The 21,312-nt window shown below is 37.3% G+C and overlaps 1 protein-coding gene and 1 long non-coding RNA gene across 2 annotated transcripts in view; one reads left to right on the top strand and one right to left on the bottom strand.

Annotated features, from left to right (window-relative positions):
• The window catches only part of LOC134805539 (uncharacterized), a 624,519-nt gene that overhangs the window by 223,466 nt on the left and 379,741 nt on the right, over nt 1-21,312 (top strand). The window lies entirely within an intron of this gene.
• Nucleotides 1-21,312, bottom strand: part of LOC134800386 (zonadhesin-like) — a 48,392-nt gene that overhangs the window by 19,283 nt on the left and 7,797 nt on the right. Inside the window, exons 6-20 of the mRNA XM_063772888.1 lie at nt 20,813-21,004; nt 20,304-20,486; nt 19,563-19,748; nt 18,967-19,155; nt 18,068-18,253; nt 17,393-17,572; nt 16,467-16,643; nt 11,238-11,417; nt 10,908-11,087; nt 10,313-10,486; nt 8,320-8,460; nt 3,374-3,562; nt 2,246-2,431; nt 1,702-1,884; nt 1,296-1,475 (exon numbers count right to left, since the gene is read on the bottom strand). Coding sequence (XP_063628958.1) covers nt 1,296-1,475; nt 1,702-1,884; nt 2,246-2,431; nt 3,374-3,562; nt 8,320-8,460; nt 10,313-10,486; nt 10,908-11,087; nt 11,238-11,417; nt 16,467-16,643; nt 17,393-17,572; nt 18,068-18,253; nt 18,967-19,155; nt 19,563-19,748; nt 20,304-20,486; nt 20,813-21,004 — 2,706 coding nt within the window. The remainder of the gene's footprint in view (nt 1-1,295; nt 1,476-1,701; nt 1,885-2,245; nt 2,432-3,373; nt 3,563-8,319; nt 8,461-10,312; nt 10,487-10,907; nt 11,088-11,237; nt 11,418-16,466; nt 16,644-17,392; nt 17,573-18,067; nt 18,254-18,966; nt 19,156-19,562; nt 19,749-20,303; nt 20,487-20,812; nt 21,005-21,312) is intronic.

Here is a 21,312-nt window from a genome sequence, read left to right as displayed (position 1 = left end):
CTCCCATCACTGGAATTATTCTTAAACACATACAAGATAATAATATAAAACTTTAACGGCTTTACTTGCTCTACTCTTTCTATAATACTTGTCATCTTATATCTATTGTCCATCTCTTATTTTTCTCCTTATGTTGGCATGCTGCCTAACTGTCAAAACTATCGCCTTTCCCGCTCTTTTTCTAATAAACTGTACATATGTCATGTGTTGTCTGTGATGTCCATAACAATAAATGTTTTTGTTTTAGGTTCCCAGCACAATTCCTATCACCAAATCAAAATTATTCACCGAACATTCTTATCGTGCGTAGTACGTCTTAAAACGTCGTCATTGGCAAAATCCCTCCTGCCAATACACACAAGAGGGGAAAGCCATAAACAGTTTTTTTAGTGTTTTGAGGTTAAGTGCGAAGAAATATCTGGTAAGTGCATACACTGAATTGAATACTATCATAAACAAGACTTATTTTCCCTGTGTTTTGCTTTAAAATAATTGTGATAACGATATGATTTTGTCAAGATTTTAAGGTTTTTGTATGTGGGAAATTATTTCCCATTGTTTGTTCCTGAACCTAAATTTTAATTTGTTTCCATATATAAAAATACATGCCCGTTTGTCTATTACACAAAAAACTCTGTGCATTCTTTTTGTTTTCTTTTTCTTTTATTTATTTCATTGATTTTTTAAGATAACGTTAAAAAATCATACTTGAATTCCAAGTAAAGCCGGGGGGAACTACTAATTAGTAAAAAGTTCGTAACCGTATCGGACAATGGGAAACTATTTCCCACTTCATTCAAAATTTTGCTATTCCGTAACGGATAACGGGAAATATTTCCCACCGCAAAACACCCCTCTCCCCCCACTTAATTTTTTTAATATATTTTTCCGTAATCTACGCACCCAAATTACCTGAAAACCATTTTTAGTTTTCAAAAATCTCATAAAAAGTGTTCCGTTTGATTAAGGGTTAATAAAAATGCAGACTATACACTGAAAACACACAGTATTCATATAAAACTCAGTTTAATCGTGACGTTTGGCACACACAATAAATTCCTTCCTTTTGACTTCGTCGCTGTCCGTTAAAAATAAAAGCAAATGAAAAAAAATATCGACTTAGGTATATAGGTCAGATCAAGGTCAGATGGGAAAGTAAGAGCTCCAGCCAGGGGTTAGGGCGCGGGTTAAAATCTTGTTATGGACGATTAATTGACTCCAATATAGTATCTCAATCGGGGGAGCCACTTTCTTGGCATACAAATTGAAAATAATGAACATATTTTGATCCTTACCACATTTTTCAGGTTTTATGCATATACCACCGGACTTCGAAAGTATAAATCCGCTTTTGCATTTGCAACCCAGTCGGCATACTGCAGGGCAGAATACAGCATTCTTTCCACAGGTGGGTTCACATAGCGAGACACAATTATTTATTTGGGCATTAGGATCTCCGTTGCATCCGAGGTTATCTAAAACAAGGATGCGTAATTTATATGTACACTTAACCAAAGTAATCCCGGGCTAGCTATAATAGAACCATGTCAAATTGGCACATAAAAAATCCATATGATTAATTTGTATCATCCATTTGATAAATTTTTAACGTCTCCACATTTTCCATTTGGTTGACAGTAAGTTTAATAATTATAAATTAAATAGACTATTTACGAGTAGAATAAACTATATGCTAGTTACCTGGACAATTTTCGGGCCATACACATTTTCCATCCGGATTTAGAACGAATCCAGATCTGCATTGGCAACCTTCTTTGAGGCAGACCCTGGGACAAATGGCAGTGGTTGGCCTGGAGCAAGTGGCTGGACACGGATTTGGACACTTCACCTTTTCCGCGTATAAGTCTCCTTTGCAAGGAACCGCTGAAATCAAAATTTGGCTTAATATAAAACGAAAGTAATATTAAATACAGTCGCTATCAGATATTTCAGAGCGGCCAAGATGTTCATAATTATTTGAACATTGTTAAGGCGTGAGAGTGCGTGATCAGATATTTTTGAGCACCTCGGCTGCTCCCATATAGTCTGTTCGGAAAGAGAAGAGTCGTGGAATGTATTGGGCCCCATACATTCCATGACTCTTCTCTTTCCGCACAGACTATTTGAATGCTACTGTACATAGTGTAAGTACATATTGCTTTAACCAAAATCCAACGGATCGTGGCTACGTCTCTTAATTTATATAATAACTATCACTCATACATATAATATCACGATAACTCACGACAATCGACTGGATCCAGACATTGACCTGTAACTATGTCCCATACAAATCCTTTTTTGCAGTCACATCCATTGTATTCACAAAGCTGTAGAACGTTACACTTAGGAGGGTTCTTGTAGTCAGTACATTGTCTTCCACAGTGATTACCACATCCAGATGTAGCGTTGAAGTCATTATTGCAACTTGCTGCAAAGTCATAAATATATTAGTAGTTCGCCCCGAACTGAGAACTCGCGGTTTGCCAAAAAGATCAATTGAATGCAGTGCTACTTAGTCGTCAAAGGATCGAAAACCACGTGCGATTTATTGCAAGATCTGGGGAGCCCTTAATTCATAAATTTAAGTCACCGTAGAAATTAAAATAAACTGTATCTGAGGTAATGCGTAATTTTTCTTGTCAAATGTTAAATACTAATATTATGTTTATTTTATTTCGTTTTTTTCTTGCTAATTATTTTAAAATCTTAAATTAAAAAACAATATTATGTTATGTGTAAACCAAGCACTTTCATTTTATACCAAACTCGACCATACTTTCTTGCAATTAAAATTACCAGAATAGGAAGACCCCTCACAAATAGCTTTTTAGCATTTAAAGCTCTTCTAGCTCAATAACCTCTTAATCGAGCCTGCTCAAAATTTAATGACAAAAATATAGTGCCCTCAACTATACGTTCGCCCAATTTCATTTAAATTAGAACAAATTTACTTAAGTTATTGTGTATCAAACTATCCTCTGATAGTTCAGCTTAAAAACATCGAAATGCCGGGATGTGCCCCTAGCTAGCCGTGTGTTCCAAGTTGAACGTAAGAACTTCACTTTGCTTCGCTCGCTCGTTCGATTAATTGGGGAAACCTGAGTAGGTATTTATGTCATTAGATAATACTGAAACCCCTAAATAGACTATCTTAGCGTTTTACCGAATGCATCCGTAAGGATTCCAAGGTTAGTTAAATCTATTCCCAAGTTCTTACAATTTTTAGAAAAGTTTCTGATATCTTACCCAACCCAGAGGGAAAACTAGGCGTTATTGGGATTACTAAATTAGTAACTTGACTTGACTTACTTGACTTTTATTTATCTCTTTAACAAATTTGACGTTTGAAAACATATTAAACAATACTTACGGCAATTTTGCTTTGGAATGCAGACGTTGTTACTGTCCCATACGTAGTTTTTGGCACAAACGCAACCGCCGTCGCACGGTCCAACAATGCCTGGACAGCCGATAGGAAAGCCGAGCTGATCGCACCTCAGTGCTATGCAGAGAGCGAGTACACAATCCACCCATTGCTCGTTAACTGGGCACTTGGGATCTGTAAAGTAATGAATTATTAGGGCGAGCGAAGCGAGCCCTATCACTATTCGACGAACTATGCATTCTTGTGGTACACTTTACGGAAAAACTACTGCACTGTTAGGTTTGAAATTTAACATAGTCATTTAAATTCATGTCTAGATGTGTTATCAAACATAAAAATATCATTTTATAAACATAAAAAATAAATAAAAGGGTCAATAATGTGTATTACTACTAACGCCATCTGTTGACCTAGTGTTGGTTATTTATTTTCCTAACAGATGGCGTTAGTAGTAACAAGGTTAAAGGTTGTTCCGTTAAAAATGCGCTGGGTTTTTGTCTCAGTATAATTGGGTAATTGACTACTAGTCAAATGAGTTACTTTTTTCGAACTGTCAAAACGATTTGCTACTAAGGAATTTACATGAAACACTAGCATGAGACGTCACAATCAAATTACCTACTCTTTATAGTTTTATACGGGATTTAAAATAGAAATGTGACTAAAAATAACTGCTATCTACGTTTATTAATCTTCTGGTGCTTTATTTCATGCATGGTGTAAAATAATTTATTTTAAATACAGTCAAATACCCTATTAGTCTTCTATTAGTAATAATAATTAATTATGAGTGAATACGTGACTATTTTTAGGGTTCCGTACCTCAAAAGGAAAAAACGGAACCCTTATAGGATCACTCGTGCGTCTGTCTGTCTGTCCGTCTGTCACAGCCTATTTTCTCGGAAACTACTGGACCAATTAAGTTGAAATTTGGTACACATATGTAAATTAGTGACCTAAAGATGAAAATGTTTTTTTTATAATTTTAAAATACATAGGTTCGAAGTTATTTAAGAAAACAGCCAAAAAATGACCATTCACCCTTTTATCTCCGAAACTACTGGGTCTAAAATATTGAAAAATACACAAAATAGTTCTTTACCTATAGATGACAGGAAAACCTATTAGAAATGTGCAGTCAAGCGTGAGTCGGACTTATGTACGGAACCCTAGAAACGCGAGTCAGACTCGCACTTGGCCGGTTTTTTTTTATTGAATCTATAATCGTTTTTACTACTACATATGTCGGTTAAAATCACACGTGACTGCTTTCGATATTGCGGCAATAATGCACAATGCAGTTGGCAGTAATATCGCAGTCGGCAGCAGTATTGCAGCGCGATATTATTACTTCCTTACTGTTTCAAATGCCAAAATCGATTTCGCTGCCAGGGTTTTGACATTTGAGGCAATAATGTAGTCGGCAGAAATATTGCAGTCAGCAGCAGTACTGTAGCGCGCAAATGTCGAAATCGATATCGCTGCCAGGATTTTTGTTATTTGCGGTAGTAATGCAGTTGGCAGCAGTATTGCAGGGCGATATTACTGTTTCTAATGCCAAAATCGATGTCGCTGACAGGGTTTTTGGCATTTGCGGTAGTAATACAGTCTGCACACTCGGCAGTAGTATTGCAGCGCGCAAATGTCGAAATCGATATCACTGCCAGGAGTTTTTAATTAATATTTTTATTTACATTTGCAGTAATATAGTCGGCAGTAATATCGCAGTCGGCAGCAGTATTGCAGTGCGATATTACTGCCTTACTGTTTTAAATGACAAAATGGATGTCGCTTTCCACTCTGGACGACCGGCTAAAGCAAGACAGAGGCAGAGGGCCCTTTTTATACATATTGGGTGGCAGAACTTCTCACTTCCCAGGAGCAGTGGGAATGTTTCTTCCCAACAGCTCTCCACAAACTGCCCTGCGTTGACTGATTGTGCTGGTCTATCAGCAGGCGATGGGGTCGTCAGTGTCGTCACATCGCTACGTCCATATTCATGTCTACCCATCAAGAACCTATAGGTGCTCCGGACATTTGTAAGGCGTGCGCCGAGTTTAAGCCAACACGTGGGGCCCTTTTGACATTTTAATGAGATGTAGTACTCGTAGTAGTAGTAGTAAAACACTTTATTGTACAAAAAGAAACATAAAACATGAAAAAACACACAAAGTTTTATAGTACAATCAATCAATCAATCAAATCAAAATATACTTTATTCATGTAGGCCTAACAACAAGCTCTTATGAATCGTAATTAATCTTAATCTAATTATCAGAGCAATTTATTGATGTTAATATTATTCCATAATAAAATTGGATTATTATACATATCAAATTTAACACTAAGAATTTCACAAAAGGATCGTCAAACATTAAAAAGATTGTATAAAAAAATACTAGTCTAGAATTTCTAGAATAAAATCTAAATGTCAAAAAAAAAAAGCATAAGTAACAAAAGAAGTAGATAGTATTACATCGGAATATCCATTTCCTCATCAATAATCAAATATACCTAATAAATAAATAATCATTTCGAATAACAATTAATCCCACGTTGTAATATCATTCATGTAGTCTTGTGTGGTATAATAAGCTTTAGAAATAAGTTTACGCTTTACATAATTCTTAAATTTATTAATAGATAATTCAGTAATATGGTTTGGAAGTTTATTATAAAATCTTACACAATTACCCATGAATGATTTTTTAATTTTATGGAGCCGAGTGAAGGGCACTGCGAGCTTATGTTTATTTCTAGTATTAATATTATGAATTTCACAATTTTTCCTAAAATTTACAATATTTTTATGTACATACAGAATATTCTCATAAATGTATTGACAGTGCACTGTCATTATGTCAATTTCCTTAAATTTATCTCTAAGTGAGTCTCTATGGTTCATTTTGTATATTGCTCGAATAGCCCTCTTCTGCAGAACAAAAATGGTATTTATCTCTGAAGCACCGCCCCACAGTAAAATACCATATGCCATAATGCTATGGAAGTAACTAAAATATACTAATCGAGCTGTTTTCACGTCAGTTAACTGACGGATTTTGCTCACTGCAAAAGCTGCAGAGCTCAGTCTATTCGAAAGAGTAGCAATATGGGGACCCCACTGGAGTTTAGAATCTAAAGTTATACCAAGAAAAACTGTACTATCAACTAATTCCAATTCCTCATCCTTCACAATGACACTTGTTTGCACATGCCTTACGTTACTACTAGTGACAAACTTAATACATTTAGTCTTTTTCTCATTTAACAATAAATTATTAACATTGAACCAATTTACTACTTTTGAAATGGCATTGTTTACATCATTGTAAGCTTGTTGCTGTCGTTTGACTTTGAAAATAAGTGAGGTGTCGTCTGCAAACAATATTATATCATGGTGGGTCTTAACAAGGAACAAAGGCGAATGTATCTCTTTCAGGGATCTCTTCCAGTTAACCTTTGAGCAATTGAAGAGAAAGAGAGGAGAGAACGGTAGACATAAAATCTGTACTAAACGGCATTAAAATATGAGATATTTTGGATACATCGAGATATAGATATGGTTCCCTTATAATAGATTACGTAATGTTAAACTCTCATGTATTGAAATGTAGGAAACAAGAATATATTTGTACGAGGAATTTAATGTAAGTAGTTACCTATTGATATAATATAATACAAACAGTCTGAAAATGATTTGGGGTATTAATTATATTCAGAAGCCCTTCTTCTTCTTCTCGTGTCGATGGTTTCGTATTTCATATTAAGCGGGACCAGAAGGTAGCGACGGACAGAAGCCCTTATATCACATCATATCCTTTTTAGAGTTCCGTACCTCAAAAGGAAAAAAACGGAACCCTTATAGGATCACTTTGTTGTCCGTCCGTCCGTCTGTCTACTAAGGCCTTTTATCTCGGGAACGCGTGTATGTATCGAGTTGAAATTAAAGCATAAGGTCCTAAAAGCTGTGAAAAATTCAAACTTCTAAGTTATCGGAAAAAAAGATACTTGTCCGGTTTTTTTAAGATGTATCTCTTATTAAACTACCTTAGTAATTATAACTATATAGCTAGAAAAACTCCGCGAGCCCTTATAAAGCTCTGCTTTTTGCTAGTTAGCTTATTTTTAGGGTTCCGTACCTTAAAAGGAAAAAACGGAACCCTTATAGGATCACTCGTGCGTCTGGCTTTCCGTCTGTCACAGCCTATTTAAAATAGGTCTTTACATATCGATGACATCAGGAAAACCTATTAGAAATGTGCAGTCAATCGTGAGTCGGACTTAATTACTTAGTTTTTGATCCGACCCCTACGGGTCTTTAAAGATATTTCACTCACGTTTCACATAAAAAAATACATTATTAAAAATTGTGTACCGTAAATAGTTTTTTGACATGTTTCCACAGATTATTTGTTACAGATAAATATGACTTTGATGCTTCAAAGCGGTTTGTTTACTGTTTATGCTAGTGGCGCCCCCTACAAAGAGGTTTGCGTAATATTCGCTATTTACAGTGCAACTAAATCTCTAGTTTATGTGCCTACTATCCGGGGGTTTATACTACTCTTTAAAGACGTTTCAGTCACGTTTCACATAAAAAAAAACATTGTTAAAAATTGTGTACCGTAAATAGTTTTTTGACATGTTTCCACAGATATTTGTTACAGATAAATATGACATTGATGCTTCAAAGCGGTTAGTGTACTTTTCGTGCTAGTGGCGCCCCCTACGCAGAGTTTTTCGTAATATTCTCTATTTACGGTACAACTAAATCTCTAGTTGATGTGCCTACTATTTGATTTTTATCCTGGCAACTTTTGGTCGGTTGAGTTCAGCAAAAGTACCTAGATTAGAGGGTTTTGTTTCTTTTTAAATCGTAAACCTTTTTTCCGGGCAAGCTCTTTGTTTATGGCATGTCGATGAATACTTACTGACACATTTTCCTCTCTTATCTCTCACCAGCCCTTTCTTGCACCTACAGCCGGGTCTACAACCTTGGATGCACGATTTTCCCGGTGGGCACTTCGGCGTAATGCAGGGATCGTACACTTCGTTCGAAGGACAGAGATCATCTGCACAAAACATGTGTATTATTAATACTGATTTGATTTGAGTAAGTATATTTATGTATGTACGAATATCTACGTTATAAGACTTATAAGTGTCTACTTGTGTTATTCTTAAACTCATATTAGAGCTCAAGCGATATAACGGGTTATATCGTAGGTAGGGCATGCTCCCGGGAATTCCCGGGAATTTTATAGTGTCAAAAGAACCGGTACTGAAGACCCGGTACCGGTACTTTTCGGTTCTCATCATATGACTATTTATTCCCATTTCAATAGTAGTAATGTTTTAGTACTTTAGCTCGGGACATTATATGACATTTAATAATGGTGCTATGAAACGGGGGACCCACATATCCCGACAAACTACCCTAGTAAAGTAGGCATTCGTGCAGGCAGGCCGTGCTGGCATAGTGCTGAGTGCATCGACTACGCTACGGCCGTGTGGCTCGGCCCAGGCGGAGGCAGTGTGCCGGTTAATTTCGTAAAATAGCCTGGAACGCCAATTAAGTGTTTTTTTATAATAAAATAAGTCATTTATTAGTTCTTATGCAATTATTTATATGAAAATAAGTCATTCATAAAGATTGTACGCTAACACAAACAATTTCTTAAAAGTAATCAAAAGATGCATTGAGTACCGGGAATCCCGGTTCCGGCCATGCCCAGAACCGGGAAATGAAATTCTTGGTACCGGGACCGGTACTGCATGTCCTAATCGTAGGTAACCCACAGACAAGACATCCGCCAGACTGAGCATAGTAGCTCTACCCCCTCTGCCACGCACTGCACGGGACCTCGTTCACCTCGTCCCCCGTCACCGGCCATTAGCTGAACAATTTTATTTTGGGACCAATGCCGAAATCGCGAATAAAAAAATTGGCTGTCCCATAGAAATCAGCGGCATCACATGAGCCAAATTTTTTTCGCGATTTCGGCATTGATCCCATAATTAAATTTGTACAGTGTGACCTTTAAAATCACTACGCAGAGTATGGCCGGTGATTAAAATTTCACCTTGTATAAAAGTTTAATTAAATATACGTATATTATAATCACTATCTAGTACCCACAATACAAGCATCATTGTGCTTACAATCAGACTAGGTCGATTTCTGTAAGATTGTCTCATAATTTTTATTTATATATTAATAGTCTTTATCTCTGACGAAACCGTCCTTGCACCTGCAGCCTGGCCTGCACTCCTGGGTGCACATTTTTCCCGGCGGACAGTTCGGCGTTAAGACTCACTTGACAGACTCACGTTAGACCTTGCCGTGTCCGGGCCGGAGCTTCCGGCGCATCGTTTTCTGCAGCCTAGCCTGCACTCCTGGGTGCACATTTTTCCCGGCGGACAGTTCGGCGTTAAGACTCACTTGACAGACTCACGTTAGACCTTGCCGTGTCCGGGCCGGAGCTTCCGGCGCATCGTTTTCTATGGAAAGCATCACGTGATCGCCTGTGATGTCATAGAAAAGTAAGCCCCGGAAGCTCCGGGCCGGACACGGCCCGGTCTAACGTGAGTCATCCTTTATGCATGGATCGTATACTTCGTTCTCAGGACAGAGTGGAGCAGCTGCACAAAACATGTATGTATAGCAATTATTTCGAAATTGAACTGCCTCTGCTTCATGACGTGGGCGCTTGCCGTCATCAATGTGATGTTTTAAGATTTGGAGATTTGCTATTTATTAAGTACTACGGAATATCTGGCAGATCATACATTTATTTGTCATACTGAGGACCATTTCTAAAACATTACTTAAGTCTCGTACCATTTACAAGTCTGTAACTCATACGAAATGACAAAAAACATTTAATGACCTCGGATTAAAATGCCATTAAGTGTGACACTCACAGCAATCTTCTAAATTCACACATTGACCATCCTTCCTCCGCACTAGTCCCTTATTGCACATGCAACCAGCTTTGCAATAGGGCAAGCAAGTTACATTGGAACCGTGCAATTCGCAAGTCTCTTCGCAGTGCGCGTTGCACTCATCATAGTGTTCAGACGAAGGGCACGTGGGCTCTGTCGTAAAATCAAATGTTCGACTAAAATTTCTTATTCTAACGTTGGAGTTACCTACTAATGTGCAACTTGTGGAAAGTTTCAAAACAGTTAAAAAATTTAGCGGAAAATTTCACATGAGACAGTGGAAACTTTTATTTCGGGTAAAATCAGGTGTTGCGGGGAGGTTGATTGCAACGACTGGGATGACTGAAGAGTCCATAAGAATTACATTTATATAGTAGGTACCCATACATCGTCATTAAAAACAAAACGGTAAGTAAATTGTATTTTGTGTATTACTTACACAAGTGTTCCGTGGCGGGAAGTGTTACCTTTTGATAGGTTTTTGATTAGTGGGGAGCTGACTTGACTGAGTTCACCTTTTCGAGTTACGTAAGGTTTCAAAAAAAGGAAAATAATCTACAATAATAGGACTTACGGCACTCGTTCAACTTCACGCATTTGCCATCCTTCCGTCTGACTAGTCCTTCACGGCACTTGCAGCCAGGCTTGCAGATGGCGGTACAGGCGCGATCCGGTCCGTGGTTCTCGCAGGTGGGCTCGCAATGAGCGGAACACGGATCGTACACTTCGTCTTTGGGGCAGATGATCTTTTCGGCTGTTGTACACGAAATTTTCATTCAGGAAATAAATAATATACAGGGTTTTAATAAAAGTTGAAAAGTAGATTGGCTTATCATGTCGCAAAAATTACTATTTATATGTATGTTTTCAAAAAAGGATAATAATCTACGATAATAAGACTTACGGCACTCTTTCAACTTCACGCATTTGCCATCCTTCCGTCTGACTAGTCCTTCACGGCACTTGCACCCAGGCTTGCAGATTTTGGTACAGGCGCGATCTGGTCCGTGGTTCTCGCAGGTGGGCTCGCAATGAGCGGAACACGGATCGTACACTTCGTCTATGGGGCAGATGATCTTTTCGGCTGTTGTAGACGAAATAAATTCTCAGTCAGAAAATAAATAATATACAGGGTTTTAAAAAAAGGTGAAAAGTAGATTGGCTTATTATGTCGCACAAACTACTATACAGGATGTAATCGTTAAGTGTAGCCAGGCGATAATTCCGTAAATATAACAGATATCAGAAAACTTCAAATGTATATCGAAAGTGCTTTACCCAATGAGTAAAATTACATAATAACATTTTTTTTAAATAAATGCTTAAATATCCCAAATATATTGACTTCAAACCCTCCCATACATTTAGTACGACGACTCACCCCTCAAAGAACGTCGGTGTCGTAAGGGATAAAACTGCTTGAGATTCATTATTTGCGATAATAAACTGAAATAATAGTACATTATTGTCGAGGCTCGGAAGTAGCTACTTGCAGGCTGAGGATTCGTTTTAAACGGACGACCTTGGGAGTCCGTTTAATTGAATCCGAAGCCAGCAAGTAGCCTTCCAGCCGAGTCATATATAGTGCTTTTCTCAAAAATGGTGCAAGAAATATAAATATCATAGAAATATTTTACAAAAGCAACTTTCTTACGTATATATTTTCACAGAAAAAAGTAGAAAGAATTGAAAAAATTAGCTTTGCCGCCTTTTTATTTTTTTAATAAAAAAATAGAAGTGTATTTTTCTGCCGAAAATACGCCAACCTATTTGAGACAGCTAAATAGTCGCGGTACTAATCATCTGTTTGGCTGTTTAATGGGCCTGTGCCTTCATTTGATATGGCCATTTCAACTTTTAAAAAGTTTGGAACTCGACAAATAATGGAATTTGTATGCAACATTGCAGTCCCAAAATCGAGACTGCAATGTTTTTAACTTTTTAATTTTTGACTGACCATAAACTACGCGCTTCGCAACCTATTTTTTAAACGGCAAAGTCGACTTTGCCGTCCATTTTTGAGAAAAATAATAAAACTACCGGTTATGAAATAATCAATGATTTAGAAACATTTAAGAGGGCCCGTCAATGTATCGCACAAGAAGGGCGTCACTTCGAGCAACTACTGTGAACAAAAAATGTACTTCCTTAAAAAATAAATATTAGATTTATTATTTCATAAACGGTAGTTTTATTATTTTATCCTCCTAAGGCCCAAGGTCCTACCTATAGTACTTCTTCAGTTTGATGAAATTTAAATCATATTCAATTGGCACAGAGTTGTATTTCTTTTGTTTCGTAAAATTTTTAAACAAATAAAAATCAACTGTATTCCGTGCACTAGAGGTTTAAATTTCAGTGTCAAATTTTGGGTTTGTCATTTGTGTGGCTGGGCCTTAGGAGGTTATTAAAGTTTATTATCGCAAATAATGAATCTCAAGCAGTTTTATTTCTTACGACACCGACGTTCTTTGAGGGGCGAGTCGTCGTACTAAATTTATGGGAGGGAAGGGAGGTGTGAGGGAAGTTAATGTTCGGGATATTTCTGCTTTTATTTAAAATAACTTATTAATGTAATTTTACCCATTGGGTAACGCACTGTCGATATCAATTTGAAGTTTTATAATATCTGTTATATTTACGGAATTATCGCCTGGCTACACTTAACGATTACGGGTGTCCTTCTGAATCCCTAACAACGTTTGTCCTAAAGTCTCTTGCCCTAACTGGTTTGTCCTAATAGGCACATGCCCTAACGATCAATTGTCATAACGATTATTGTCCATAATGTAATGGTTAGCCTAAGACTCATTTGTCCTAAGCATTTGTACCATAACTATCAAGATCTCTAATGTATTTTACCATATTCTTCGAAATCCCTAACAATGTTTGCCATAAAATAAAATGCTCTAACTGTTTTGACCTAATGGCTATTGCCCTAATGATCAATTGTCATAACAGTTATTTTTCCTATTGATCAATTATCATAACAATTATTTTCCATAATTAATTGTTAGCCTAAAACTCATATGTCCTAAGTGTTTCTACCTTAACTATCAATATCCTTAATGTTTTTTTACCATATTCCTCGAAATTTCTAACAATGTTTGGCCTAACATATCACGCCCTAACTAGTTTGATCTAATGGGTATTGGTGTAATGGGTGGTTAGGTTAGAACTGTGATCCTTGAAAAAATGAACTGGTGCCACAAAAGTGGGTTAGGTTAGGTTAGAACTGTGACCCTCGCAAAAACGAACTGCTGCCACAAAAGTGGGTTAGGTTAGGTTAGAACTGCGGCCATTGTAAAAATGAACTGCTGTCAAAAATAGGTTAGGTTAGGTTAGAACTGCGATCCTCGCCAAAACGAACTGTTGCCACAAAAGTGGGTTAGGTTAGGTTAGAACTGTGACCCTCGCAAAAACGAACTGCTGCCACAAAAGTGGGTTAGGTTAGGTTAGAACTGTAACCCTCGCAAAAACGAACTGCTGCCACAAAAGTGGGTTAGGTTAGGTTAGAACTGCGACCATTGTAAAAACGAACTGCTGTTAAAAATAGGTTAGGTTAGAACCAGAGTTGGGCAAAAATTAACTGGAATAAGAATAAGAATAAAAACAGAAATTTTATTCTTATTCAAATCGATTTGAATTAGAATAATTCTTGCACTAGTTATTTTAGAATAAAATTAACGTGAATAATTCATGTGACTTTTATTTTAAATGCGGAATAAAAACCAGAATAATTATTCTAGAAGTGGGGCTATTCTAACTAAGGTTTTATTCAATTAAAATGTTATTTAGAATTAAGTTAATTTTTGTAGTACTATTGGTTATATTTTGTAAGTTGATTTTCACCCTTCTATTTAAAACTCGGATTGATTTGATATTTGTTACTTTAGTTTAGGTATAGTACACATTGAAGAGTTCCGCTATACACTATCTACTTCTATCATCCGATCAGGGTGCTTAGCCAACATGCCAAACGTTGACGCTCCGTAGAGTTGCGCATAGTCTCTCTCTATCACTCTTACATATTAGTGCGATAGAGAGACAGATAGCGTTTCGTTGTCGTAGCACTCGTGCCGCAATCGATTGGGTGCCTAGCTAAGATGCCAATTTTTGTTTTTAATTTAATAACCAAGTCATTAGGTACAATTTAGCTGTTTTTAGCGCTTTCTGTCTCTATCACTCTTACATATTAGTGCGATAGAGAGACAGAGATAGCGTTTCGTTGTCGTAACGCAAACGATTGGCATGTTGGCTACGCACCCATGGTGCCTAGCCAAGATGACAATTTTTGTTTTTAATTTAATAACCAAATCATTAAGTAAATTTAGCTGTTCTGGGGGCCTAGCCAAGATGCCAATCGCTTGTGCTCCGACAACGAAGCACTTTCTGTCTCTATCACTCTTACATATTAGTGCGATAGAGAGACAGAGATGCCGTTTCGTTCTCGTAGCGCAAACGATTGGCATATTGGCTACGCACCTAAAGTGCCTAGCCAAGATGTCAATTTTTGTTTTTAATTATTTAATAACCATCAAATCTTTGTGTACAATTTAGCTGTTCAGGGGGCCTAGCCAATATGCCAATCGCTTGCGCTCCGACAACGAAGCGCTTTCTGTCTCTATCACTCTTACATATTAGTGCGATAGAGAGACAGAGAGAGCGCTTCGTTGTCGGAGCGCAAACGATTGGCATGTTGGCTAGCCCCCAGAACAGCTAAATTTACCTAATGATTTGGTTATTAAAATAAAAACAAAAATTGGCAACTTGGTTAGGCACATTGGGAGCGTAGCCAACATGCCAATCGTTTGCGCTACGACAACGAAACGCTGTCTCTGTCTCTCTATCGCACTAATATGTAAGAGTGATAGAGACAAAGCGCTTCGTTGTCGGAGCGGAAACGATTGGCATCTTGGCTAGGCCCCTAGACCAGCTAAATTGAACCTAATGATTTGGTTAGTAAATTAAAAATAATACGGTTACTGAAACTATGCGTTATGCGACTGTCAATTTGTAAGATTTTATTCCATAACATAGGTATAAATTAGACAAGAGACTAACTACTATTACATCTGCCTAACTATACGTAATTAGTACCTATACACCCGGACTACATTTTTATTCGTGGAATATTATTTCCATTAAAAATCATGATTATATTTATTTGATTAAGAATAAGTTATTCTCATTCAATTTTTTCTCATACGAATTATTCCCGACCAAAATTATTTGAATATTTTTGACGGGAATAAAATCGAGATGATTTTATTCCTACGAATTCTTATTCAAATAATGATTTTATTCTTGAATGCTCAAAAAGTCACTTAGAACTACGATCCTTGCAAAAACGAACTGCTGCCACAAAAGTGGGTTAGGTTAGGTTAGAACTGTGATCCTCGCAAAAACGAACTGCTGCAACAAAAGTGGGTTAGGTTAAAATTAGGTAGCATGATGGTTAGGACGTATGACCTTTAGGCTTAAAAATAATTAGGTCAGATAAGAATTATGCTCAATAACATTAGGATAAATACTCAATATGGAAAGTGCCATTAGGGAAAAACATATTAGGACAAAAAAAATTGGCCATTCGATAATAGGGAAATCAAAATTAGGGCATACGAGTGTTAGGTCAAGCATCGATAGGCTAAGTAAAATTAGGTAACATGATGATTAGGACATATAATTTTTAGGCCTAACAATAATTAGGCAAAAAAAGAATTATGCTACATAACATTAGGATAAATACTCAATATGGAAAGTGCCATTAGGGAAAAACATATTAGGACAAAAAAAAATCGGCCATTCGATAATAGGGAAACCAAAATTAGGGTATACGAGTGTTAGGACAACTGATCATTATGGCAAACAATATTAGGGAATGCAAATATAGGAGAAAAAACTTTAGGGATTCAGATATAGATCCAACGATTACAACCTGTATAATTACAAAGAGTTCACTTTTCTCAAACTACGGGAAGGGTTATGATTTTGGCAACCCATGTATAGTTCTGATGCATTTGCTTGTTCAATTTTAAATTCAGAGTTATACAAATTTGGCAATTTAAAAATGTTACATTTGAAGTTGCATGTGCACTGATGGCGAGCTTTTTTGTAAAAGAAGTACACTTACTACATTCGGTAGGTAGTACACATTTGCCATCCTTTCTTCTGACGGTGCCTGTCTCACACACGCATCCAGATTGACACTGGTAAGTGCATATCCTGTTTGAGGAGTTGTAGTTTTCACAAGTATCTTGACAATGGGCTGAGCATTCGTTCCACTTTTCGCCGGCCGGACAAATGGGTTCTGTAAGATTTTTTTATTTAAAATATATTTTCTAGATGGCTTATTATAATTCTGACGGCGCGATTCGGGAAATGAATTAGACATTCACTAGATATGAAATAGTAAAGATATGTGACGTTCCACGGCAAAAGGTACCATTGCCCCGGCTGAATATTGTAGCGGCGTCAATAATAGCGTAAGCTCCAGCCGCCATAAGGTACCTTTTGCCGTGGAACGTCACATATCTTTACTATTTCATATCTAGTGAATGTCTAATTCATTTCCCGAATCGCGCCGTGACAATGTAAAAAACAGGGTGACTAAAAAGAAAGTGCATGTATAAGGGTGTAGGTTTGAAAATAAAACAAATTATGGTTACATATTTTATGTTCAACCGATGGTTAACAGATAACGAAGTGTTAAGGATAACTCATGTTAGACCGCGCCGTGTCCGGGCCGGAGCTTCCGGCGCATCGTTTTCTATGGAAAGCATCACGTGGTCGCCTGTTATGTCATAGAAAAGTAAGCGCCGGAAGCTCCGTCCCGGACACGGCCCGGTCTAACGTGAGTCATCCTTTATTCCCTTGCCGAGTACTCTTGGAATATAACTAGGTAGGTACGCGGGATATATGGGTAGGTAAACTTGGATACAATAAGTAATTATGTAATAATATTGTCATTAGAGGCTTATAATCAATTAATCACGACCCTTAAGTCAAAAGTAACCATCGATTTAAGAATAGGTATACAATTTTTGGTAATGCACATACCACAATCTTCTGGTTTCACGCAACGCCCGAAGCGGTTTCTGACGTAACCTTCTTTGCAGAAACAATCCTCGACACACTGGTCAGTGCAGAATTTAGGAGGATTTTTATAATTGTCACATGTTATCGGACATGCGGTACCACACTTCATATATTTTTCGTTTTCCCTACAAATTGGGGGTGCTGGAAAAGAGCAAAATAATGTTAAAAACAATCTTTGAAAATTCTCCATAATAGGTAACAATAAATTAAAGAAGATGAAAAACGTCAGCACTTAATTGGTTACATTTTCTAAAATTGTATGTAAGTTTTTAATTTGTATGAGAAATATTCGCTACTCGTACAATCTTAAGCGTCGTTTCTGAGTGTGTCAGAGTGTACATTCGTAGGCCACGCGGTAACGTGTGAACTGTAGCAGGCCCAGTTGCCTTGTGTGTAACGGTTTCCACATGTAAAGGATGACTCACTCTAGACTGGGCCGAAGACGGGCCGGAGCTTCCGGTGCTTTGTTTGCTATGGAAAGCACCACGTGATTACCGATCAGCCGTCATAGATAATGACATGTCGGACGCCTCGGTCCGGCCGGGCACGGCCCGGTCTAGCGTGAGTCATCTTTAATAGGGCAGTAGGAGGCGCAGTAACTTCAGCTATTCGTATGCACAGTGTAAATCTACTTACTGCATTGATCAACAGGAACGCAAGATCCAGTGTCGTTCCTTAGTGTGCCAGGAATGCAGTCGCAGGCCACACGGCAGAGTGTGATGCAAACCCAGTCGCCTTGTGTGTAGCGGTTTGCGCATGTAACAGGGCAGTAGGAGGCGCAGTAGTTTAGCTCTTCGTTGTCGCCTGTGCATTTTTTAATAGCTGCAACAACGCAAATAAACTCTTCAGCAGTTCGCCAGAGTCTTTCGTTTTTTTTTCTTTATTGCACGATAAAAATAAGTAAAAATGTTTTAAGGCATTCTCTACTAGTCAAACAAAATAGAACATCTCTAATGTGGGTGCAGTGAGAAAAGTATTTTAGAAAACATTATCAGTTACCTATCTGGAGCGGAAAGTTGGAACAAGATAGAAAAAAGAGTACAGATAATTCTTAGACACCTGTGCTGGCGTACAGGAAGCCATTTAAGTTCGTGACGTAGTGCGAGACATTTTATTTTACATTATTTTAATAGATAGAATGCTATATGGGGTTAAAAGGCTATGTAAGATTTGCAGTATGTAGTAGAAATATAACACTTTTTTTAGAGCAAGCACCTAATATTAAGATTAATAACATTTTTTTAAAGGTAAACATATATCATCAAGATGAAATTACGGAGTAAAATGTCTGTGTCTCAAAACGAGACGGAAAAACCCGATGGATTCGATCGAACGACAACATTTCTATGTACAAATAAAAATATGATATCACGATTGTTAATGGTAAACTGAGTTATATATTAATGGATAATTTAAATAATAAAAAGACGATAAACAATTCAAGTTGACGCTGAACAAATATAGAAACAGACTGCAACCAATTCTTTTATCATTATCAACATGTTATTGTCATTAAAATCGTCATTAGCACTTACGACATTGTTCTGGCTTTATGCAAGTGCCGTCCTTGAGGTTTCTGACGTAGCCTTTCTTGCAATTGCACCCAGCGACGCATTGCGCTGTGCAAATGCGGTCGGGGTTCTTGTAGTTGTCACAATTGTCTGGGCAGCTGGATCCACATGACTGGTATTCTTCGTGCTCTTGAAGGCACACTGGCTTTGACGCTACAGTGGAATAATTATTGTTATCTTTTGTTATTGAAACTGCAGTATTACTTAAATAAATAAGCATAACGGAAAATTTTATTACTTACTTACGTATGTTAATGAATATACGTACATAGTTGATGCCAGTATTGATATAGGTTATTCTGTAATCTTGTAGCTACCACAGCTATAGCTAAAGAAATGGCAAGCGATGGTAGCCGTCTCGTTTTTGCTTGTGACTATCTAACTGGAGGTCCGTTACTATCGCGAGTCCGTGGACTAGCTAATCTTACGTACTTACTACATTACATTTAATAATAGGAGTCTGTGGCTTTTCATACGCATCAGTTACAAAATTGGAGCTGCGAAAAATATAGTTCAAAGTTTTTAATCGAAATCATACATTAAGTTTTAAAATAGCTTACGGCATTTTTTCGGGTGTATACAAACACCGTACGCGTTCCTGACGTAACCCTTGCGACAGAAGCATCCGCGTACGCACACGGCGGGGCAGACGATGTCAGTTCTATTGTAGTCTTCACAAGTCCTGATCTCGCAATATGATCCGCAATCCTTTGCCACTTCGTTTGGTTTGGTACAGATTGGTAGAGCTACAAATTTAACATAAAATTGATTAAAGCCCGATATAACTTGATTCCAGTAATATTGTGTGAATACCGATATCAATTTGTCTTATCTTGTTGATAGTTCAACATTAACACTATTTGGGGTAGAGTACATTAATTAAAAATTAGCGTTTTGGGCTTGTTAGCGTTTAATATCCTTTTGCAATTGTTTAAAAAATTGCTCGTCTATCTACCAACCTTACATTGTACAAGTACATTGTACTACCTACCTATAAGTTTCGTCAGAATGGTTGGAGCCGTTTTTGAATACTAATGTTTAAACATATAAATATTGCTTGAAAACAACTTTCATGCAAAGTGGCCTATTTCATCATAGAATTATCATCAAGCGACGAAATCAGGGCAACAACAACATTTAAGTATATCGGCGATGCTGATGACTCCCGTAATCTCCCGTATGCATCTAATTCGACACAGATAATATATTAGTTAACCTGTCCATAAGTTGCAAGCAATAATGGTAGGTAACGATTATTGGTATTACCCTTTCTGTTATTAAATGAGATGAAAATAACTTACGACATTGACTTGGATAAACACAATTTCCGTGTTCATCCTTAAGGAATCCTTCTTTGCAGAAGCAACCTTCGACGCATACCTCAGGACACACTTGCGGTGGGTTATCTAGATCAGAGCAACTTGGTTCGCAAATGGTACCGCATTCCTTGTACACTTGGTTAGGTCCACATTTGCAGTAAGGCACTAAAAATATATTAAGGGTTAGTTACAATAGGAATATTATCGCTTTCAAAACAGAAGAAGATGGAGTAAGTAGCTACAATAAAATTGCCTGAATAGAAAATTATATTGAAAGACTAAGTTCAAAGTTAAGTAATATCCGATTTATACAAGGATATTTAAATAATTTTATGTTGGGGAAAGAAATGACGCATACACGAACTACATACTCATTCCCATCTAGCCCTATTGTCGATAATGTATGTTTTCGTGTGAATAAATACTAACCAAACAATGTTTAGTCCCTTGATCAAATAAATTTCTATCCATAATAAACAAAATAACACAACCTGTTGGACAACACTCGCTTGGTACGCAAATGTTGCGCCTGTTTCTCAAGTAGCCAGACCTGCAGTCGCAGCCCGGGTTGCAGGGCGAGTCCTCTATCAACTTGTACAGTGTGTACACAGACTCGCACGTTTGCGGCGGATACGCTTGGCACTCCACAGCTACTTCGTTTATACCGCAACGAAGAGATGCCGCTGTAAACACACAAACAGAATAATATATGAATCAAAGATACAATAAAGACTTCAAAAGCGATCCAAAAATTTGTACAAAACTTTTTCATTAAATTATAATATTTAGAATGTAATATTATTTATTAATAATTTTATATTTAAAAAAAAACCTGGTGCGTAGTTTCAAATAGTGGCCAATGTCGTATTCGAACCCTATTTACCTTATTAACCATTAACGTTAACGTTAACGATAAGTACTTCACTTTACGTCTAGATATCATTCTACATAGGGGCAACGTATATTGTCAAAGTTACTGATTTCTAGCACG

This window comes from Cydia splendana, chromosome 2, assembly GCF_910591565.1.
Source record: "Cydia splendana chromosome 2, ilCydSple1.2, whole genome shotgun sequence".
Taxonomy (NCBI): domain Eukaryota; kingdom Metazoa; phylum Arthropoda; class Insecta; order Lepidoptera; family Tortricidae; genus Cydia; species Cydia splendana.
This window is presented reverse-complemented; position numbering and strand designations above follow the sequence as displayed.